The sequence below is a fragment of the Calypte anna genome, chromosome 1 (genome assembly GCF_003957555.1).
Source record: "Calypte anna isolate BGI_N300 chromosome 1, bCalAnn1_v1.p, whole genome shotgun sequence".
NCBI lineage: Eukaryota > Metazoa > Chordata > Aves > Apodiformes > Trochilidae > Calypte > Calypte anna.
The window spans coordinates 78,130,143-78,154,881 of record NC_044244.1 but is presented as its reverse complement, the minus strand read 5'-3'; the positions used below and the strand labels follow the sequence as shown (position 1 = coordinate 78,154,881).

General features: G+C 36.9%; 1 protein-coding gene across 2 annotated transcripts in view; it reads left to right on the top strand.

The window, feature by feature from the left end:
- The window catches only part of STXBP5L (syntaxin binding protein 5 like), a 186,027-nt gene that overhangs the window by 121,638 nt on the left and 39,650 nt on the right, over positions 1 to 24,739 (top strand). The window contains exons 15-20 of one of the 2 annotated variants that reach the window (XM_008498633.1): positions 1,634 to 1,851; positions 5,850 to 6,022; positions 10,163 to 10,288; positions 15,659 to 15,810; positions 17,384 to 17,455; positions 24,378 to 24,443. In XM_008498633.1, the coding sequence (XP_008496855.1) occupies positions 1,634 to 1,851; positions 5,850 to 6,022; positions 10,163 to 10,288; positions 15,659 to 15,810; positions 17,384 to 17,455; positions 24,378 to 24,443 (807 nt within the window). The remainder of the gene's footprint in view (positions 1 to 1,633; positions 1,852 to 5,849; positions 6,023 to 10,162; positions 10,289 to 15,658; positions 15,811 to 17,383; positions 17,456 to 24,377; positions 24,444 to 24,739) is intronic. The other variant, XM_030447058.1, reaches the window with a different exon arrangement.

Here is a 24,739-nt window from a genome sequence, read left to right as displayed (position 1 = left end):
CAGTATTTTCAAATTAATGGTGAACACCAAAAAGAAAAAAATTAAAACTAGGTTAACAGGAGTTTATCTACACACACAGAAGTATGAGACAGCTTTAATATGAACTAAAATAGGATCATGGGATGATGGGTTTTATTTGGAGAAGTAACAAGAGGCATCAAACCTTGTCTTGTGCATATTTGATTAGATACTTGCACTTTCGACAAGAATACAATCATTAAAGTTGAAAGATGAAGCAAAACCTCAAAGCATTTAGCATAGACACTGCACAGGAACCAGTGTGCTAGTCCTTTCTTCTATAATTCTGACAGGAGTGGAGAAATGGAAAATAAACCTCTTGTGGGGAATATAAACATAACCCACTAATCAGTATGTATATGCTGTAATAGGAGTTTTCCTTAGAGGTAGAAGCTTATATGATCATGAATATTCACAGTCCCATCAAAGGTAATGGTACTTCTAATGTCTTGATCTCTAGTTCTGCTTTTCAGGGCATGTATATTGCTGGTACCATACTTAATATTTTTATTTACAAGGTTTTAATTATTCCGAAGTTTTAATATTTGCAAGTTCTTAGAGAGCTCAAATTTCATTTGAGATTTCATAGCAAATATAATATCCTAGTGGTATTAGAATGCAGAAAATACCTTTTTTTAAAATGTATTTTAATTTGTGTAATTTCGCATCTGAAAGCACAAATTTGTGGGACACGGGGAATTGCTAAGACACTAGAGCATTTTCCTAAATGTATCTCTGGTGAAAAGCAACTGCTGTTTCTTATTTGCCCTTGTGCAGGTGGTACTGAGTAATTCACAAGAAGACAGAGACTCTTGTCTTCTACTTGTGCCCTATGACAAGTGTTCTAGTATGCATGGACCCATGATGTCTAACCTGAAGTGCCACACTAGATGTGCCACTGACACTAAGGGCATCATGAGGTTTCTTCCACCACTACAGCAAGCAGGAAGGATTGCATATTCATTACAGAAGTGCTTGCTGTAATTTTTGAAAAATTAGTAGTGTTTTATATGCTAAAACTTTTCAAAATATATCTTTTTTTAAATCTATGGGTTAGCTCCTGGAATAAATACGCTGCAAAATGAAAATGTGATTTTGCCATGTTCATCATCTGGTTACAACATGAAAACACCTTTCATCTTTTTGTTGCTCTTGTTCCACAAGCTAGCTAGACTGATGCACCACAATTACACTGCCATGTAACAGCTTTGTCTTTATGCCCAGGTGCTGGGCCTGACTGACATTTTCTGACTTCTTGCAGTTATTATTTAATGCCACCGATAAATTAATGTAAAAGTAGTAAGAAACAGGGAGAAATGTCAATAAAACAAAATGGGATTAATTGTAATCCCTCCTTCCAGAATTCACTTCACTCTAGTGTTGACAAAGGCTTCATGATGTTAAGATTCTATATAAAGGTATAAGTATAGATACACCCATTAGCCAAGAAATTCAAAACATTTCAGAGCTTCTGTTTGTTCAGAAAGTCTTTGTGTGCCCAGGACACCAGAATATTTTCTTAATGTTTTCTCTTGGAGTGCCATAGAGTCTTTTCTTTTATTACAGATGTGCTTCATGTTAGTGAGTGTTTTTAATATGTTTTAATGTATTCCAGTTACTCTACAGATGTTGTACAAATTAAAAACATCAAAGGTCTTTGAAAAACAGAAACAGGGAGAAGGGAAAGCAACAGCTGAGATTGTGGAAGAAGATCCTTTTGCTGTTCAGATGATGTACTGGTGTCCTGAAAGCCGAATTTTCTGTGTGGCAGGAGTTTCTGCATATGTGGTTGTTTACAGGTTCAGCAAACATGAAGTAAATACTGAAATTGCAGTAAGTTCTTCAGAAATTTACTCTCTTATAAAATGACATAATTTCTAAATCAAATTGCATTGATATGTCTATGTTCATTGGCTTGAATAAAATTGATACCAAGCTGTATAAATACAGGTTTAGGGACATTCCATTTTAAACCTTGTGAGTAACATCTTCATGCTACTTAAGTTAGTAACAAAAATTTAATTTTTGGGAGCCAGCTCTCCATGTACAGTACAGATTCCAGGCATAGTTTGCTTTTAATACTTTATGATACGTTAAATCCCTTGTACTTACCTGCTCTGAAAATACTGGCTGCTGTACAGATAACGTACATTGTGCATATGCATAGTAATGCTCTTTTTAACTGAAGTACTTAATCTCTTTAATTTATATCCAGTTTTTGGTCCCAAGCAGACTGAAAATTATCACTTGATTTAACAAAAGAAAAAGAGTTGGTTTTTTTTTTCCTGGCTTCTACTGACTTAGTTTCCCTAAAAAGGGACAGTCTGTGAAATGCCATATTGTTTATGGTTATGCACTTGATATTCTACTTTATCATGCTTTATCATGTTCAAATACTCCTATTTCTGTCTTCATGTCTTAAGCAATAACCTTATTTCACGTAGAATCATACAGCTGTTCATTTAACTCACTGCACTCACCTTGTGCTTACCCCTGTTGTACAAGCCCTACTTTGTTTTAAACCCTGTATTTTCACACACGAGCCACAATCACAGCCAACAGTGTGGCTGAACAGCAGTTATAATATGAAACATTCCTTCTTAAACCTAAGAAGTTTAACAGGAGACTGCTTTTAAGGCAAAGCCAAGCTAAACATGACTGCCTCTCCTTCAGGCTTGCCATTGCCTGGTGGTGAACAGTTTGCAGCTCCTGATGCTCTCTTCCCAGAAAGTATTTATTTGCATCTGCCAGCTCTCAACAAACCCCAGGGTCTGACACAACACTTGCATTTCATTTTCCACCTTCCCCAATTACAGTTCTTTTCCTTTTCACACCACCTTAATGTACTTTAGAAAGTCTATAGTTCTAGCCTGGTAAAAATGTGTCATTTTTGGCTTGCAGCCATGTGCCATCTGGTAAGGCTGTTCTGTTGGTTTTTCCCTCATAGTTTTCCCCTGGAGGCAGTTATTAATCTAGTTGAACATATACTTTCAGGAAAGTTTTAAACCTTGCTAACAGTAATTTCACCTTTTTGACCAGCTCATACTGTGGTGCTAAAATTACTACAATTCTGTATTCTTACATTGTTCCATAGCAAGTGCACCTTATCTTCTATTACCTATAATTTAATTTCTTTATTTTCATGTCTTTAATTTTTGTGGCTGAATTAGATCAGAACTGTTGTCTTCTGAAATGTTATGTGTGCAACTTAGCAGTTTCTCAGATTTTATCTGTTATTAAGAAGCATTTATATGAGGAATGAACCTGGTGACAGTATCATCTGAAAAGATCTTTACCATGTGTCAAAATAAATTGGTACAACAGGTCTCTTTACCCCATCCAAGGTCCAGTCAAATCAGGGACCAAAACTTAGCAAATATTCACAGTCATGTTAATTTTTTCCTCTCTCTTCAAATGTATGATAGCTAGAAATTATAAAAAGGGATTTTATTTAAAAAACAAACACACGATGGAAAGCATCCAAAGAATAATGATGCAATTCTAACATGGTAATCAGAAGAACGTACTCTTCTACAGTTACTCCACTTCTGAATGAAGACTAAACAGTACTATAAATTGTTTCAGTCAGCAGCAATTACTTCCAGGAGATTGGATTTTCCTGAACTCAATATTTCACTCATTAGTCTTGGGAGGCAAGTGTTGTCCATAGGTTTCTTAGCTGATTTGGGAAAAAAATATTCATAGGTTTTGCAAGGAGTAAACAAACACAAATTTTTTATTAAGGACTCCTTTGCTTCTAACTGAGTAGAATCACTTCATTCTTAAATCCTATGCATTTCACTATAATGGTTGAGAAATACAAGTTGTCAGTACTTGTCTTTATCTCCCAGTTCTCATAAAACTTAGGTATTCATCTTCATTCTGGCACAGATGAGATTTCAGTGAGAGATCTGAGATGGAGGTTATAGTGTCTAGATCTGCAATTGCTTCTGAAATTATTATTCAGCACTGAAAGTATTACTCAGCTGGTAATCACAGAATCATAGAATGATTTGGCTTGTGAGGGACCTTAAAGATCTTCCAGTTCCAACCCCTCTGCATGGGCAGGGACACCTCCCACTAGACTAGGTTGCTCAAAGCCCCATCCAACCTGGCCTTGAACACTTCCAGGGAGGGGATATTCACAGCTTCCCTGGGCAACCTGTGCCAGTGTCTTACTACTTAGGAAGAAAAGAATACCTTCCTAATATCTAATTTAAATCTACTCTCTATGAGTTTCAAACAGTTACCTCCTGTCCTATCACTCCATGCCCTTGTAAATATCCCTCCCCAGCTTTTTTGTAGGGTCCCTTCAAGTACTGGAAGGCTGCTGTAAGGTCTTCTTGGAGTCTTCTCTTCTTCAGGCTGAACAACCCAACTCTTTCAGCCTGTCCTCATAGGAGAGATGCACCAGCCCCTTGGTCATCTTTGTGGCCCTCTTCTGGACTTGTTCCAGTAGCTCCATGTCCTTCTTGTACCGAGGACTCCAAAACTAGACATAGTACTCCAGGTGGGTTCTCAAAAGAGCAAGAGTAGAGGGGGAAAATCCCCTCCCTTGACCTGCTGGCCACTCCTCTTTTGATGCAGCCCAGGATATGGTTGGCTTTCAGGGCTGCAGGTGCCCATTGCCAGCTCATGCTGAGCTTCTCATCAACCAACACACCCAAGACCTTCTCCTCAGACTGTTCTCAATCCGTGTTTCTCCCAGCTGGTAATTATGCTTAGGATTGCCCCAACCCAGGGACAGGACCTTGAACTTGTTCTTATTGAACTTCGTGAGTGTGTCACAGGCTCACCTCTCAAGCCGGTCAAGGTCCCTCTGGTTGGCCTCCCTTTCCTCCAGCATGTCAGCCTCACCACACAGCTTGGTGTCATCAGCAAACTTGCTAAGAGTGCATTCAATTCTATTGTCTATGTCACTGACAAATATTTTAAATCTTGAGACCTTCTCTCTTTGAGGACTGAGCCTTGTCTTCTTTTCAAAATAGGGATCTTGCTAGACAATTCATGAGGTAGAAGTGTGATTCTTTTAGATGATTAATTATATAGATTTGAGCTCCCTGTCCAGTTTCCCATGTTTGGCATCCTCCAGTTAAGGTTTCCTGAATTAGTGGAAAACTAAAGTGTGGTTGGGCCTTTTTGTGCTCCTTCAGCCTATCTAGAGAGGCCTGAAGGAAAGGAAAAGGTAACTAGTTTGAACTTTGCTTTCTAGAATCTGCCAAGTTTGTGCTTGCTCTAAGGAATATAGAACTCTGTGTCTTCATCTCTGATTTCCTGACCCCCACCTATAGCCAAAGTTTGTTCATCAAGACTCCCAACACTGTCAGGCTTCTGCATACTGGCTGAATCCTGTCTTGTAGAGACTGTTGGACTAACAAGAAGGAGGCAGGGTTGATGATTGCTCCTTTAATTAAATTACTTAGGAAAAAGATAGGAGACAATAGGCAGAATATTTTCATGACGTTTATCCTGAATGATGCCTTCTTATGACAAAAAATTTATTTGGAGGTGATTAAAGTTTCTTGTCATTATAAATTCTGGAAAGCTGTGTTCTTGCCTTTCACTTAAAGTAAAAGGCTTGAATCAGAATCAGCACTGAAAGAATATATGGATGTGTTTCTCCTTTGACATGGGGTACATTACTAGTTCTTAAATGATGTTGCTCTTAGACTGTATAAATAACAAATGACAATTATTTTCCTGCAAATGATAGTAATAAATGTGTGTGTGTTGCTTTTTTTTAAAAAAGGCATACTGATATTAATTTGAAAGTAACAAAACTTCCAGCAGCCTTTTTTATTAAATTTAACTTAGCTTTTTATTTATTTAAGTCATTAGAGGTTCGACTTCAGTATGAAGTAGAAGATATCATTACTCCTGAAGCGGAAATAATTCCTCCATTTCCAGATGCCTCCTCCCAGCTTCCTTCTTCAAAGAGCCTTTCAGGCAGTACCAACACCGTAGCAGGCGAAGGAACAATGAAGGATAGTATTCCATGTCTTAGGTAAGTCTGTGCCATTGTTCAAAGATTATCTTTCTAAAAAGCATTCCTATCTGTTTGTATTCTCTGTATTAACAATCAGTCAACTATCAAGAAAAAAAAAGGTTAATCATGTATATGTGACACAGAATGAGAATAAAACAGTATAAGGAGCAAGCAAAAGAATTATGGCAAAATAATTACAAGGGATTTTAAAAGGTTAGAATTACGGAGAAGATAAACTGTTACTGTAAAAGTTTGACTGTAATTTTCCAGTAGGATCTATGAGTAAATCTTCATCTCATACCCACAGTTTTCAGTGGATTAAAAGCACTACACTGTAAGTCATGGAATTTCTAAGGAACATTTTTCTCTACAATTCACAAACAGACTTCCATGAAGTAGACGTGTGCAAATCTTTCCTTCTATGATTAGTTAGAATAACACTAAAATATTTCTGTTGAAGAAGTATTTGTCCTTTATGGTATTTAAGGGATTTCTACTCACGAAACAATCTTTAAAACATAAAACTGTGGAATAGTTTCACTGTGTGGAAGTGTATATATGTTTAATCTTTAGAAAGAAGCTAATTGTTGTCTGCTAGAGTACACATTGCCACTGTTCAGAGGAGATTAATATGTTCTTACTAATAAGGCAGGTAAATTATGGTTTTGAATAGTTTCAAAACAGAATTCTGTACAGAACTCCATAAACTGTAATTTTCCAGCAATTATAATGCACTGCTGATAACAGTTTCTCATTTTAGGGAACTCATTATTATTTCAGTCTAATTTTTATTAAATATTTTAAATGCCTTTATTATTTCAAAAGCAGTTTAAGTGCACATTGCCTGACTTTGCAATTATTTTGCACTGTTGAGATCCTGAGAATAGCATTAGCATTTAAAAGCAATATCCCTACATTGTTGCTGTGAAATTAATAATATTTTTTGGGATCCTGGTAATCTGTTCTCCTAATTCAGTCAGGCAGTTGAATTACAGACCTCAGTTTAATCATTAGTGTGAACCATGAAAACCAATATAGAAGGCAGAGATATATTTCACATTGGGATTTTTAAAGTAAGTTATTTATGACATTGAAATTGGCAAGAGTACAATTGATTATTTCAGTGGTTAAGATTTTCCCTTAGCAGATTCTTGTTTTATTTGGTCTGGGGAGAAGGGGAATTATTGATGTTGGAGCTAGAGTATCTGTAATGAACCAGCAGAGGTTCTGCTGCCTTGCTTCTCGGAGTTTGCTTAACTCCATACAATCTTACACTAAGCTGGCCAACTGATTTTTTTTTTTGTCCCATGATACATAAAGGAAATGTAAATTTACTTTGACAGAAAGGCATGTAGAAATTCACACTTTCCACCCAAAGACTAACAGTGTCTGCATTCCTTTTCTGCCAAAAAACTTCTGTTCTAAGCAGAATTATGATGATAAGGTGAAAGTAATGCTGGAAACGCAGAAAACCCAGTAGAGACCTGGCTGATGCTGCTTATTTTATATGCAAGTAATTGAGGTAGCCAGCAGTATAGAATGTAAGATACAGTGATAATAACATAAAGCTACAGCCAATACATATGGAGGGTGAGTGCACAACTTAAACTGCATCAATAATCATAAAATCACATAAAATTTTATATACAGACTAGCTTTTAATCTTGGTTCCATTGTGTTTCTTTTCATATCTCCTTCTCAGCCTTCTTAGAGAAAATGGGTGGCACTCTATACTACGGAATTTTTGCTAGTCAGAATGACTGAATGGGGTTTTGTCTGCGAGTAGGTACAAGCAAGTGACCAAAGGGGCTGAAGTAATGAAAACTTTGAAATCTTTTCTGAAATGAAAAGTAAACATTACAAAAAGAAGCAAGCAGTAGCATGTAATAAATATTGTTCTTGCTTCTTTCAGAAGATATCATCAAATATGGAGCTATAATAACGTGACACTGATATGTTTGTGATTATGCAGATAAATATTTTTTATGTAAATACTGCCAGAATGTAAGTAGTGTAAATACCCAGAATATACATCTTTGTTTCCAGACTTTTAGTCTCATCCCAAAATTAGGTCAATCCAGGGTTTTGACAGTAGTTCTAAGTAGTTCCAGTAGTTGTAAGTAGCTCCAAAACGATAAAGAACTGTCTGTGATTATCTAGTAAGAAAATTAAACAACAAAACTTTGCCACAACCAAATTTGGTGTTGCATAACAAGAACATGGCAGAGATCACTGAAATATCTACGTTTCTTCTGCTTAGACTCCTAATGTCTGTTTAGGCTAATAGTCTAAACACTTTAAAGAAGCAATCCAAAACAAGGATTATCAATGTTATAATCATAAATATCAACATTACTGTTGAAGCAAGATTCATAGCAAAACCAAGTAAATGGTTCAAGCATCCTTAAAGAGGAAGGTATCATGGTTACAGGGGAATAACAAACTGAATCATTAAATTTGAAACTATTTTACTCCAGTCATATGCTCTTTAAACAATTACAAATTACTCTATGATTACAGAAAACCCCTCTCTCCTACAACCCCTTTCTCACCAGCCAGCTCTATTTTAATTGGTAACAGATTAAATACCTTCCCCCAAGCTGAATATGTTTTTCCTGAGTGTAGATTTTAGCTCTTTTTGTCATAAGATACATCCATGTTCACGCTTTTTTTCATGCTTTTTATCAGACCACTAAAGTGTGAGAAGTACTGCACAATCTTCTGTTCTTTGTAACTTCTGTTGGGATTAGAGCACTGTTTGCTTTGTGCATTGTCCATTGTGCTACTGGAGTTACTTCATTCAGAACTGATGCCCAGGTGTCATTCTATGGTTATGTTTCACTTCATTTTAGTTCAGTTTTCTAGATCAGTCTTCAGTTTTCCAAGCCTGCTATTTGCCACAAAGACCTCCACCTCAACAGATGCAGTCAGTGTTGCTGCAGAAAAACCCTGATTGCTCTTGTTCTTGAATGCTGAGTTTGAATATGCTCTCTTGAGAGAAGTGCTTACTTTCTTTTGAATAGAAATTAAATTTTTTTTCCAATCTAATCCATCATCTTTCCAAGTATATGGGCCAAGGCTGCTTGCAAAGCTTGCTGAGTCATGTCATAGTCATGTTCAGGAGACATCTGCATCATCAGTCATCAAAGATCTCCAAGATCCAGCTCATAGGATAATACTGCTCATAGGATAATACTGTCCACATCTGTATGAACTAGCTCCTCTCCTTCCTCTTCTGATGTTTGATCTTTCTTTGGGTACTGTTTTTTTGCAAGGATAGAGGAATATATGTGCTAGCCCACCCTCTTATGACTGTGTGTAGAGGGATATAATATAAGCCTCACCATTTACAGCTACAGTGAAAATGCACTGGCTAGTGGGCTTTATGTAGATACTGGCTGTCTGCTATGTGAATATACTAACAAAAAACATAAATACCTCAAAATATTGCTGTTATTGCATAGTGTCTCCTTTAGTGTATCATCACGTTGTTGAAGATGAAAAGGTGTTTATAATCATATCAGACTTTGTGTTGGCAACATTAATTCATTAAGACCAGCTCTCATACTTGGTAATTATGCTCCTAAGAAGAAAACAGGGCTTGTTGGCACTAGATAGACATATAGAATCAAGTCCATAATTTTTGAACATAAAATAGTAAGGACTATGTCGGGATGGTACTTTTTATTATCTTTTGTTGCCTCTTTTCAGTTGTCTGTCATGCTTTACTTCAGAGCTTGAAAGCTTAAAAATACAGAAATGTCCCATTCCAAAGTTCTAGAAGTATTTTAGGTTTTACATTCAATTTGATTATTCATGATGGTTATAATGTGCATTATATAGCATAATTCTGAAAAAAGAAAATCAAAGCAAAATGATGAAGCAGAGGGATTGACCCCCACCTGCACCTTCTACAGAGTAGGGAATGATAAAGTTTTTGGATTTCTATGTTAGAAGTGCAAGTCAAAGCCTGGAATTCCTCCAAACTATACCTGTTCTGATTGGAATGCCTGGTCTCAGTGTATGGGCATATGCCCAGTGTAATGCAAGTGCTGGTACTTGTTGGATTGTGCTTCACTAGTATTTCCTCAGGAGAAGCAGTTGCTATTCATGGCCCAGTTTGTTTGTTTGTTCTTATTTTGTACCTCTTACTCTTAGTGTTAAGACTCGACCTGTGCGAATGCCTCCTGGATACCAAGCAGATCTTGTTATTCAGTTGGTGTGGGTGGATGGGGAGCCTCCACAACAGATTACCAGTCTTGCTGTAAACTCTGCGTATGGGCTGTAAGTAACTCAAAATTCAGGTTGCATTGATTAATTGTCCATTGCACTACATCATGTATTATCCAATTGCACTATGAAGGTTCCTGCAGACAATTACACTCAAACTAAAAATAATCAAAAAGTGCTAAAGCTCAGATTCTTGGGGAAAAAATACTTGAACTCACATAAAGACTCACATAAAGTAATATGAGATATTAAACTGCCATTCTTGCCAGTATTTTTACTCTACCTATTGAAAATACTTAATGTTTTCACATTATTCTACCCATCCTTTCAAATAAAATCTAATAACCTTTCAAATCTGTAATGTTTAAAGTTCTTTTGAAAGGATCACCAAGGTGAAATACATTTCACAGAAAATGGTGATGTGATTAAGTGTTGAATATCATTTATAATGACACCATATCTTAGTTGGAAATTGTCATCTGTAATCAGCATTTTTATGTCTGTGCTAATCTCTGTTTGCCAGAGGACTAGTGACCTGGAATTGAAAATTGAATAAGGAACATTTAAATGCTAAATTCTGAATGGAAATGAAAGTGAGCATATCTCTATGTATTTTTTTCCTCAGATTTCAATTTATTTTCCAATTTTTAATGTTTTCTCTTGCTGAGAGTCACCCAGATACATCAAAAAAGTTACCCCTGTAGAAGGTGTTACTCCAATAAAAACTACAAACCATAACAGGTGTTAGGTATCTGAGTTCTACTGAATTTCAGTAAGTCACTTGGCTCTTTTAGGAAACTGGAAATTTTATGCAGACCCTTTGCAGTTGGGAGCTGTTTTCTATTTATGAACTCTAGAAGTTTATTTTGCTATAACATATCTAGATACGTTTGTCACCTGTGCAGATTGTTGTATTTTGCCCAATTTGCTCCTTTGCAGGTCTCAAGCCTCAAGACATCATCTGACTTTGGAATTAATCACACCATTCTCTCACTTTTAAACTACTCTGACAGGTTGCAGTTCTCCTAGTCTTCACAGAGGTTTCCTAAACATACCTGAGTCAAACAAATGCTTTAAATTGTTTCCCAGAATCACAGAATTTTCAGAGTTGGAAGAGACCTGTAGAGACCATCCAGTCCAACCTTCCCACTAAAGCAGGATCACCTAAAGCACATTACACAGGACTGCATCCAGGTAGATGTTGAGTATCTAGAGAGAAAGGGACTCCACAGGCCCTTTGGGCAACCTGTGCCTTGTCGCCCTCATAGCAAAGAATTTTTTTATTATGGTTAAATGGAAGTTCCTATGTTCTAGCTTATGCCCATTGCCTCTCCTCCTGTCACTGGGAACTACTGAGAAGAGTCTGGCTCCATCTTCCTTGCACCCACCCTTTAGATACTTGTAGACATTAACAAGGTCTCCCCTCAGACTTCTCTTCTCCAGGCTAAAGAGTCCTAGCTCTCTCAGCCTCTAGTCATAAGAGAGATGCTCCAATCCCCAGTCACCTTTGTTGCCCTCAGCTGGACTCTCTCCAGTAGTCCCCTGTCTCTCTTGAACTGGGGAGCCCAGAACTGGATGCAGCATTCCAGCTGTGGCCTCACCAGGGCAGAGCAGGATGAGAGGGGATGAATGACCTCCCCCAGCCCACTGGCCACACTCTTCTTTATGCAACCCAGGATTCTCTTGGCCTTCCTGGCAACAAGGCCACTCCGTTGGCTCATGGATAATTTACTATTGATCAGGAGTCCCAGATCTTTCTCCTCTGAACTGCTTTCCAGCAGGTTCCCTCCTAACATATCTTGGTGCTTGGGGTTCTCCCTCCCCAGGTGCAGGACCCTACACTTGCTCCTGTAGAACCTCATCAGGTTCTTCTCTGCCCCCAGCTCTGCCGCCTGTCCAGGTCATGCTGGATGGCAGCACAGCCCTCTGGAGTGTCAGACACCGCTCCCAACTTTGGGTTTTTTATCATTACTGAACTTGCTGAGGATACACTCTGCGCCCTCATCCAGGTTGTTGATGAACACGTTGAACAAGACCAGACCGAGTATTGACCCCTGGGGGACACCACGGGGTACTGGCCCCCCAGCTTGACCCTGCTCCATTGGTCACCACCCTCTGAGTTCTGTCAGCCAGCCAGCTCTCACTCCACTTCACTGTCCACTCATCTAGCTCACACTTTTTGAGTTTCCTAATGAGGATGTTATGGGAGACAGTGTCAAAAGCCTTGTTGATATCAAGGTATGGAACATCCACTGCTCTCCCCTCATCCATCCAGCCAGTAGCCCTTGGGCTGGCATGATTTCCCTTGGTTGAATCCATGCTGACTTGTCCCAATGACATTCTTTGCTTTCACATTTTCTGATGATGTCCAGAATTATTTTTTCCAACAGCTTGTCAGGGATTGAAGTGAGTCTCACCAGCATGTAGTTCCCTGGGTCCTCCTTCTTGCTCTTTTCAGAAACCTCTCTTGTTTTCAACAACCTCTCAAAGATGATGTAGTGGTACAGCAGTAACATCTGCCATCTGTCTCAGAACTTTTGGATCCATCCCATCAGGGGCCATGGATTTGTGGACATTCAGTTTGTCTAAGTGGTCTCTAACCTGGTCCTCCTCTAGTGAAGGGAAATCTTCCTCTCTTTGCTTTTCTGTTAAAATGAATAATCAAAAAAACTTCTCTATATTATGAAAGAAGAAAAGAAAAATATACAAAATGCTTCCGTTACAAGTAAAGGTCTATAAGGTTAAGTATAAATTATCAATTTGTTTTAAAGTATGTTCTGTTGAGCTGAAAGAAGTCTCTGATAATTTATTACTAGCTCATGTGTTGAAAAATTTCATCCAATCTATGAAAAAATTGTCAAGAAATGCCTGATGAGTATTTTATGGCATTTCTATGAAAGATAACTGAGAATAGAATATCTCCTTGCAATTAATTCTAGTCACCACTCAAAAATGAGAAACTCATTCTGTTGATTTTGTGTTTGATTTTATAATCAAATGGATTGGATGTTCCATTTATTTTAAGCCTTCTTAATAGTAATGTCTGTCTAAATTTTCCTGTTATTACTCAGAAGTGTTATAATATTTGTGAGAAATTTCTGGGGCTTTCTTGGTGAACTAATTTCGTTTTTAGGTATTAGAAATGCTATAGCCATGCTTGTTTGTGAACTTCAAAAAGTTTAGAAAATTGCAGAACAGGAACTGATGGTCACTTGTGGATTTGCTGACTACAGAGGGAATCATCTCTAGCTCTTCCTTTGACTCATGTTTTCCAAAATTAATAAATCTCAGGTTAATAATTTTCAAAATGCAGACTATAACTTTTATTGCCTGAAGTATTAGCAGATAAGATTTACTCTCGTAGTTTTTATTCCTTTATTTTTCTTCTCCACCTAGAACACAGGGACTTTAGAATACAGAAATTACTGTCACACTTCAAACTAGTAATCTTCTTTACTTCAATATTCTTTCTTTGATAGTGCGTATTTACATAAGCTTTAAAAAATACAACAATTAAAAAATCAAATGGCAAAATAATTTTTTACTATTACTTATCAGTCAGTTTGTTTCAAGAAATATGAACACATACACAACTTTGGAAATAATGGTTTTATGGCAAATGTGACATAAGCAAATATATTGCCAATAAAACTGTATTTGTTCATATTTGAAGTTGGTGGATATTAGTAGCTGCTTAATCTACAGGTCAGTCAGGAGTCAGTGGGGAAAAAAATACTATATTCATAGTATTTCCCATACAAGTTGCACTAAAGTCAGTGTGAAGTCATGGGTAGAAAACTTGGTGTAGTCATAACCAGTAGAATTCAAGACTTGGTTGTAGATGTCAGGTTAATTTACCGGTTAGACAAATAAGAAGAACTCACCTTATTTTCATGCTTTATCTTTTCTCTTTGCTGTATGGAACCCTCTTTTACAGAGAAAAAAAAAGGACAACAGAGAAAAATGTTCTACCTACCCTTCTTGCCTTCCCTCATCTCGTTACTTCTCCCTTTCCTTATTGTTTTTCATTTTTAGTGTGAACCGAGAGCCTAAATATGTTGTAGGGCTTTAAGCTGGCCACCTTAATCACTTTTTACATTAAATGATGGAACTTGATCACAAATGATTCTTAATCTGATTAAGCATGGTTTGGGACTTGGAACTTTCTTCTGGCTTTACCTGTGATACTTTCTATGTGAACTTAATGTCGCAGTCTGATAGAAACGGAAACTTCTATAGAATAATTGTTGGTATCTAATACTCCTGCTTAAATCAAGTCCTCAGCACTGCAGTGTCAAGAGTTTGCTATATGCATTCTTTCAATAGTCATGTGCTCTGGGAATTTATTTGCCATCATTTAAATGAGAAAGAAGTTAATTTCTGCTTGTCAATTTTAATATTAGGTTTTTAGAATGTTTAATGTTTAGTGAGAATATGAAGCAAAGATACTGTTTCCTGAGACATTTGAGCTTCTTTATGCTATGGTTGGTTAGCTTCAGACTTTCTCACAGGTCTCACACAGACATGTTTAGTGTCCATTTTGGGTTGTTTTTTTTTATTCTTTACCCTTTTTTCTTCCTTTTGCTTAGATAGATTCACTGTCATGTTCCTTTCCCCCACCAAACACTTTTATGGGAGAGGAGAAGTGCTCCTGGTACAATACAAGTTCTTCCACTTTCTGAAACTTGTGTCAGGAGAAGTTGGAACAGTAGAGAAGAATCAAGACAGAATTCTTCTAAAGGGACTTTCTGGGCAATGGAAGAAATTATTTGTTCTATCTCTTTTTCCTTATAACAAGCCTGTGGTCCAGATCATGGGCAATCTCACACCAGTCAATATTTATCTTGCACATGAATCAAATCCCAATCAGAAGCATTTCAGAGGGGTAAAGACTGTTTTAGCAGGAATCTATACTGTAGACAAGCTGGCAGATTTAGAAGGAAATTTTTTATATACCTTTCAGATTTGAGTACCTCCACAATGAAACCTAATATAGTTCATTTATCATTTAAATTTAAACGAAAATAATCTGTACAATTCTTTGTAATTCTATTTTAATTTATACTATATATACATACGTATAGCCACTTTTTAAGGTCTACATCCAGATGTGTGGGTTTAATTTAGATCGTTATTACTAGAATTATATTGTTCAGTAAAGCAACATTTAGATATTGCTATGTGCTTGGCACAAAAAGTTAACTAAAGTAGAAAGTTTACCATCTGGGAAGTCAACTAGTGCTTCAAGATGGTATAGATTCAGGATTACAAATCTGTAAGAATTGTAAAGTATAAGCTTGGGTGAGTTTCTGAAGAAAATGTGTGCACAGAATGCATAATAAAAGCGATAATAAATAATTATTGTTGTTTGCACCATTTAATTACATATTACTAATACCTTTGATGAACATTTCTTTTTCTTAGAGTTGCATTTGGAAACTGCAATGGTTTGGCTGTTGTGGACTTTATGCAGAAGACAGTGCTGCTGAGCATGGGAACTGTTGACCTCTATGGATCAAGTGACCCATACCAGCGTCAGCCACGTTCACCTCGCAAAAGCAAGCAGTTTGCTGCAGGTAGGAAATAAGTTATTGTGATTATGAGCCTGATATGCTCTTTGGTTTTCTTGCCTGTGGCTTTCTGTAATGCTTTTGAAATGCATGAGTATTTGCCAGCCAATGGACTTTCTGTAACTTGACAAAAGAAATCTGACATGCTGTAGGTACTGATACTTTCTCAGAAACAAAATGCTTTATGAAGTATATTCTTTTGGGATGGAGGTCAGCAAGTAATTCCATTATCTGAGTTTCTAAAAAATCATAATGAGCAGAGAAGTAAATTGTTTCTCTGTCAGTCACTTAAAGTGTATCCTGTATGCTATTTTGTTTGTGATTTCAGTAAGTTCATAAAAATAAGTAAGACTTCAATTTAAACTTAAATATATCTTCTGCCAAGTGCTGTTCATTGGTATTTGAAAAACCAATTACATTTGGAGAAGTGTAACACAACCAACTTGTGTTTGGAGAGGCGTGTTATTTGGATAGCACAACTAGCTCAATTTAGCCACTTAATTAGTGAATTGAAGCTCTTGATAGAAACTTACTAAATCAAGCTGTACCCCATTTTAAAATTTTATGCCAAGAGAATCACATTAGTCCATGATAGCTGTTACTGTACATTGCATATTAGAAATTTTAGTCAATCAATGCAGCTAAATTCCACCATACAATTTGGGTTATCTAAAAAAGTTAATTTGACTTTTTCTCATACGAGTATCTTCTGTGTTTCAAGTTTTTACTTTACATATTCTATAGCAACATTCTGGATTAAGACACAATTATGAAATGTTTTACACAGCCGTGAAGTTTTAGAATTAGATTTTTAAATGTTTTAAAATGTTACGTTTTACATCTAACCGTGAAATTGTAAAAGCAGCAGATTACAGGGAGTTTATAACATCAGCATTTTCATCAGCTGACCCTGCACTAAATAATCAAATCCTATGTCCCCCCAGAGTCAACAGAAACTTTTTAAATTGGGAATATGTTTGCACTTCAAACAAAAAGTTAAATTTAGAAAATAAACTGTAAGTTTTCAGGCCTACTTCCATTCCTGAAAGATCGTTTACCTACTTTCTAGGCATTTAATTATGACAAACTTAGTTCTGAACTGTGCCAAGTGTTAAAGATATAAATTTGGCACGGCTGAGGAGAGAAGAAATGAGCTGCCTTCAGCTTCTCTGTCTGGTTCAGCCATCCTCACAGCAGCTCCCAAAGTAATCTGAGCAGCTACTCACAGGCAACATGCTGCAGAGTCCCTGTACAAAAGGTGGAGGATGCTGCTAAAATGGAGCTCACTGGGGATAAATGGCTGCTAAGAAGGAATACATACTTTTAGATTGCTCACAAAAACTATGCATCTGAAAAAATCCTCAGCTGCTTTCTCACCATCCATCCCACCTCCTTTATTTTTTTGATTATTTTTTATGTTAGATCTCCTTATCTATATTGGAGGGTAAGCATCTGCTGAAATTTCTTCACCTTGGCTGTTCTAGATGCTGGTTATGATATCACTTCCTTTCACTTTAGACTGTTTTTTCTCTCTTTCCTCTGCCTGCTGCTGATGCTGGTGTACTGGCATGTTCCAAAGACAACTTTTGCATGCGTGGCCTGTCTAACTTTTACCCAGATTTAACGAAACGGATCCGTACTTCCTATCAGAGTAAGTTCTATAAAGGTTAGGCAACTAGCTTTATCATGATCGGACTGTGCCTGACTTAAACCCATGTGTTTGTGCTTTGTAATGTGTTTTTTTAAACACATTCAGCATGCATGCAAACTTCTTACATTTTGTGATCTCACCCATGCTTAATTTTGATAATTATCTTTATTTTAGAAATATTTCATCTGTTTTCTTCTAAAAGAGTCAATGGAAAAACCTCAGTGATTTATATGAGTCTGATAGGGCCTTTAGAAATGTTTACTCAACAATGTTACATTCTTGATGACAGTATCTTTCTTTGGTTTTATATTCATTTCAATGTGCATCTTCTTATATGAAGCATTTCTTGTTTTGCAATGGCACTGCTTGGTTGCAGTTATTAATAAATTCTTCTCTATTTTCAGAAGAGCAATGTGACTTTAAAAAGTACCGATTGGATTGGGTGCTGTGAAATTTAAAATTTTAATCTTGGTTTGGTACTTGAATATTTGGCTTTGGGGAACCATCCCATGCTTCTGATCTTTAATGGGGAATGTAAAGTGGGTATAAAAATACATACATCAAAGAGAGCTATGAAAATTAATGTTTTTAATATCTTTACATTTTGAATTATAGTGATATGCAATTTAAATATTAGTATTCATCACTGCAGAATGCCATGAACAAAACTATAATTAATTCTGCAAAAATGACTGTTCAACAGATGATCTGTATGTATCTTAATTAACTGCAGTGCTTATATGTAATTAGGTCTCCAGGATGCCTCTTATTCATCTCATCTTTAAGTAGTTTTCATAGAGCAGCTGGACAGGCAATTTTACATTAAGTATTCAGTATAAGCAAGATAAAGGTGTAGCAGTTCTATCATCTCTTGTAAATACAGGATTGTGTAACTATTGAAAGTCAAGGCATTAGTACATTCACAGAGGAAATTCTGTTCAGTCTCTCTAGACCGATTCCTCAAAAACTGGTTTCTATAATTTTATTTCATAATACTCTGTAAGAATTGGCCTGTTTAGTTAAAAGACTAGTCCAGTTACAAATTCAGCAGTCCAAAAAGGCTTGGTGTGTCATGTCTTAAAGCTGATTAGATTGGTCTTGCTCATTTCAAGTCAGAGAACCTGAGGGACAGAGTGCAGTCTAAGGTCTGGGGGGTTTCTCCCGCAGAAAAATGAAAGGCCAAAAATGACAAAAGTGTTCATTCAGAAAGACAAACACTGACGTTGGGGTTTCTCAGAGCTGAAAATGTATTACCTTGCTTCCATTGTGAAGCCCAAAGTCAGAATATTCAGCCAAACATTTCTGTATACATCATATCTGGAGACTATGGGTCTGAGTCCTGTGCAAGATCATTACCAGCTTAGTTTCTGTCTTCAAAAATTACTTCACTGTTTCATTTACCATGTAATACTTATACAGGAGTACGTGCTGTATGATATGAAAGATGCACAAGGCAATAACGTAAAGAATAGGGCAAGAATGTGTCATATGTCAGATGCAAATGCCGTAGCTTATGACCACTTCACTTTTTGGGTCATTCCCAAGCTATGCTTTGGTATATATGTCTGATCTGAGATATGAGTTTTAAGAGGAGTATTGAGAATGGATTTAGGATTTTGCTGAAAAGTACATCTCTTCTCATAAGGAATGATGATGGGAAAAGGAGAATAGATTGTTTTTGGAAATTGTGCAGTTGAAGCTGATATTATTAAGTCAAAACCAGGAACAGTCATGTGATAACGTAAGCATTAGGTCTAAAGTTTTGAGAGTTGTATAAATGATATGTATAAATGGAAGTTAATGGGAAGACATATCAGGAGTTGATTCAATTAAGTCATGAACCAGGAAGATATTTTCTTCTGAATCTGTTCAAGAGAATAAGACTTGAAAGCGTTGAAGCCAAAGAAGGGACTATGAATGAGCAATCTACTTAATCTTCTGTTAGTCATTTTGGAGGTGAGCTGCAGGAATAAACAGTCTAGTTTAATATCCAGTCTGAATCCAGGAGTTAAAGTGTGCTTTTCCAAGGGTGAAACCAGTGTTATGTGTTAGAGTAGCAGGGAAGACAGTGGTGCTGTTAGCTATGTTGAAGTAGTGAAGAGAGAGGACTTCAGCACAAAAAAGTAGTTTTCATCTTGCCAATGTTAAGTTCATGTCTGGCCAGTTGGGAGTAAATTTTAGAAAAGCAGAAATGCTACTCTAACTTGGATTGAAGGAATACAAATTAGAGAAGTGTGCTTATGAATCATTAGGGAGGGGATATACATTTGTTTGCCTCTTTACAGGAGAGAATCTCTTCACACTCTGGGACAGCAAGATAAAGAAAGCATTGATGTTTCAGTCTGGGGTGCCTTGCAACTGAGTGGTGTAAAGGAAAAAAAAAAAAACAAAACCAAGCATCAAACAGGGAAAAGAAGCAATATGTTTGAGAAGAGAGGTTTTCCAAAGGAAGGACATAATCAGCAGTGTCAAGGGCATCCAATATACAAAGCGGAGTAATGGAATAATTGCTTTGAAATTTAGCCAATCAGTCTATAGAGAGCTTGATAAGAGCAATGTGTGCATGTGTGAGCTAGAATGAAAAGCATCTAGAGTGGACTTAGAGCACTGAGACAGCATATTCTCTGGTATGGGAGGTGGAAGTGAGGAGAAGCAAGATCTGAAGAAATTAGAAGGAAAATACATCAGTTCTAGGTATAGGTAATGGGAGAGACTGAAACATAGTTGACTTGTTAAAGGAAATAATTTGAAGAAAATAATTTGCTAAGGTGAGGGATGAGTGTAGAGCTGGAGGTAGCCTTCTGTTGGAGACCTGCTCCTGTTGCTCTAGCATCTGCTGGCAGACACTTTCCTTTGTAGCAATAATATGTGTCAAGCCAAATAAAGTAACTCTCTGCAGTACTCCAGAACTGTAGTGCTGCTGGGTGGGCTGGGTTTTCTTCTTCTTTTATTTTTTGTTTCAATTGAATTCAAGTTTTAAATATCATATACCACCACATAATAATACCTCTTCAAATGTTTTTAAAAGTACACGTGCTGCATCTAGAGAGAGTATTTGCAGCAAACACCAAAATACCAACTTGCAAAAGCAATTTGCATCTCCTGCTGGAAATTCATACTGTCAGTTGGTAAAACAAGAAGATAAATAGTCTTTGTAAGGAATCCAGAAAGTTCAAAGGATGTTGGGCCATTTGAAAATACTGACTTCTTGTTCATCCTTCAGGCCAGTCCCTTGAGTGTGTATGAGGAAAGATAACCTTGGACTGAGAGGATGACACAGAAAACTGTGTTATGAGTCATTTCATATCAGTAATTGACAGCTTAAATCACACCTAACAACACAATAGAAGCTAATATAGGTTGGGTTTTAAATGGACAGCTATATTCTGAACTGTCATTTCCAAATAATGCATCATATTTAAACATAATGGAAACATAGTGTGGTAATTCACTTTGATGGCAATAGACTAAAATAATACTGGGCTTACATACTGGCTTGTGAATATTTATGATAATTCATCTATTTATAAGCCAATATGTGATGGCTTTTGGTGCTTATAAGCAAATGATCCACCTGAGTCATTTAATCATAGAGACAGACATTTCAAAAGGCAGAGGTAATTTTCAATTATGAGTACATAAGAGTTGTTCCTCCATAGTAGACATTACTTTTTTTCATCCTTTAATAAAGAAGGAACGGGAGTCATGGTAAACTTTGAAAAGCATCCATTGGACATGGCTTTAAAAGTGCTTTAATGGTGTATGTGATGCATTTACATCTTGCACTATTTTTACATGTTTATAATTTTTTCAAATCAAAGCCCATGTCTTTATAATGTCAATGGGTACATCTTATCACAGGTGGTTGTTTACATTGCCAGTCTCAGTTATTTGCCTTTAGTTTTGCTGCCATGTTTTTCTTGATTAATCTGGACTCAAAATTTGCTGGCAAGAGTTGTTTGGCATTTTTTTGGCTAAAAATAGCTAGAGTATCTTGCGACACAGATTGGGCCTACGTGATTTAGAAATAAAAAAATTCTAGTCATACTTCAGCTATTGTAATCTCAAAAATTCAAGGGAAGCTGAATTGCATGGAAATACTTATACATGAGAAATTGTTGAAATAATTTAGCTTAATTTCCTTAAAAAGGAAATAACCATAGAAAATAAGCAGTAATACAAAGAAGAGCTTGAGAGCCCTCTTCTCTCAAAGTGAAGCAAAAGGCATTTAATGAGATCAAAACTAACACATAAAAAATTGACATATCTATGTTTATTCCTTTCAGGGCATTATGATTTTGCAAGTCATTGTCATATAACATCTTTGAGACTGATAATGTAGGAAGACTAATAGAGACTTCGGACATGTCGATGGATAACTGAGAAGCAATCATATTTCTAAGCAGGAAAGATTTATGGTGTAAAAAAATCTGCACGTAGCAGTGCTTAGGCAAATCTGAGTGTCTGAGATTAAGACAGTGCCCTCGTGCTGGGCTCATAGTACCACTTATGCTTAATGTGGGGACTTCCTACACTGTTTTTTAGCAGCATCTGTTGGTAGTCATGGTTAGAGGTAATAGTGGATTGAAAAGTTGTTTAGATATGTGGAGAAGTTGACATGTTCACCATTTTTAAGTACCAGAAAATGAAATGTATCTTTACTGCTCTAAGTTGTAAAACTATTGCCAAGCATAAAGGGCTTGTGGTTGCTTGTAGGGTTTTCAGAACCGTGGTGTGATTTGGTGTATTTCCAACTTAAGTTGGTGCCACCATAATTTATACTTAGCTGTAATGTTGTTTCTCTGAACTCATTTTAGAAACAAAACAAAACAACCCCACAAACCTAAAACAAAAGAACAACTACTCTATTTAGAAGCAAGATGAGGCACTTCATGATATGATATAGTGGGTGATACAGATATTGATAAATATATTTTATTCGGGGAGGAGGGAGATGTTGACAGTTGGACGCAGTGATCTTAGAGTTCTTTTCCAAATGTGACAATTCTGTGATTCTGTGAAGATCTGACCTGGATTTTGACATTGTAAGTGTCACCAATAGTAACTACACAAGGCTTAGAGATCATCATGGAAGACAACATCATAAGCGCAGTGTTAAAATTTTAATAAGCCAAATACAGTATTGCAAAAGAAACAGTGTAATACTTCATTTTATTTATTCAAGGCCTCTGAGACCATGCAAATGTGCCAAACTCACTCCCACTGAACCTTGCAGACAGTTCTGCAGTAAAAAATCAATTATGTTTCAAATTTGTAGCTATATACAGAAACCTCAGAGTCAGGCAGAAATAAGGCTTGCTGTGAGAAAGTTGTACGTAGAGAGACTCCCTAGATAGTTGCAGTTTCTGAATTCTATCATCATTTCAGAACTGACTGGACTCACAACTGATTGGAATGTAAATTTCCCAGACTCTGAGCAGAACCAAAAATTCAAGTATATCTCTCAAAAAATCTTTGGTTTTCAACATGAGTCATTTGTAAGTAGGGAGCAAATTTGTCATTACTACTAACTTAACAGGGCAGGTCATTACTGCTTTTTTTTCCAAAGCACTCTCAAAGTTGTTCCAGCACTCATGCAGCTTTGTTAGTGGCAGAAGCTTTTTATTCTGCTTGTTGGGGCTCTGGATTCTACCAGTTTCTCAGAGTTGTTCAAAATTACACCAATAAAAATCTCAGAATTTACATTAAGATGTGCCTTTTTGTTTGTACAAAATGTCACCAGTGAGCACTGGTGACTGAGTGTTACCCCAGTCTATCCCTTTTAGGGATGCTGAGGGTTCTGAAGCCCCCCAGATTAAAACATGTCACACTGGTGGAGGCATGGCACCAATTAAAGCATATTGAAAGGTGTTGATAGAATCCTTGACTTCCAGGATAAAGCATATGCAGAGTGTGTGTAAACACAGGGTCAGTATGACAGCAAAGCACACCTGAATGTGGGCTGGCGTTCACTTTGTGAACATCTGTGACTGTTCACTTTTGCTGTGACTCCACATTGCGAGTAGATAGCAGTAGCTTGTGGCATGGAGTGTCAGAGATCCTTAAAACAGACCTGAACCACTTGATACAGGCCATAGGGCACCATGGGATGCATACAAAAACTACATTTCAGTAGGTATGGCCATGCCCCGCTCACCCACTCAACCATTAGCCCATGCTAAAAGGTAGATCAGACTTTCAATCTTATCTTGTTCATGTAACCTATGCCACAGATGGGTTTTAGTTTGATCACAGAAACAAGCCCAAACTTAAACCCTATAAACTAAAATTACTTGTTACTGCCTTCCATGGTAGACTGTCACGAATCACTTCCTCACAAATACTGACAAATGATCTATTAAGTATCTTGTCCAAAAATTCTGTGTTATATTCAGGACAGCATTAGCATTGCCTCTGAGTCCTGTAAAATGAGCTATCTGTGAATTCACATAAAAGTTCCTAGCAGTGGTGATATTTTTGTATTCACTTTCTTCTTTCACCAGTACGGGTTTTTTTGGTTTTTTTTTTCCCCTCCTGTTTTAAGGTTTTCTCCCTGCATCCTGCAGCAGTTGGAAGCATAAGAGTTGTTTCCTCTTCTGTTTTATGAATGAGTTTGATTCATATCAACAGACATTTAAGTTTTTAACTATATTTGCTTGTTTTCTCTCATTAGGTACAGTCACTCTTTTTCTACCCTGAGGCACTCAGAAAACAAATCTGAGTTAACAAAAGAGTTGTGATTTTTAAACCAGACCTAAATTTTTGTAGCCTGCTAACTGCAGTTATCCAAATCAATTTTTCCATCACATTTCACACCATTCCTTCCTCCAAACTGACTTTAAGGTGCAGAATATTGTCAGCCAAGAAAGTCGAAGCATGCCCTGTTAGATTTTAACTTAACTTTCTAACTCCATTTTTTCAGGCCTGACTGAACTCAGTGACAGTCCAGTTTCCCTGGAGCTAGAACGTTGCAAGTCTCCCACTTCAGGTAAAGGTGATTGGCTTCTCTTCCTGTAGTCTATATAAGCCATTCATGTCATGCATCACTGTGTTTCATTAATCCCTGAGAAGTGAAGTGCACAGTTGCAGTTCCAAAGAGAAGAAATTACTGGAAAGCTACTTATTACACAGCACAGTAAAATTCTAAGTCTGTTTACCTAAAGAAAAATTAAATGTACGTGGTACATCTTGAGATTAAGAGTATGAAAACACTTGAATTAAAATCGTGCAGGTATACTCCTGTATCCTTATTAGAGGCTTGTTTCTATTTTTGTAAAATGCTTT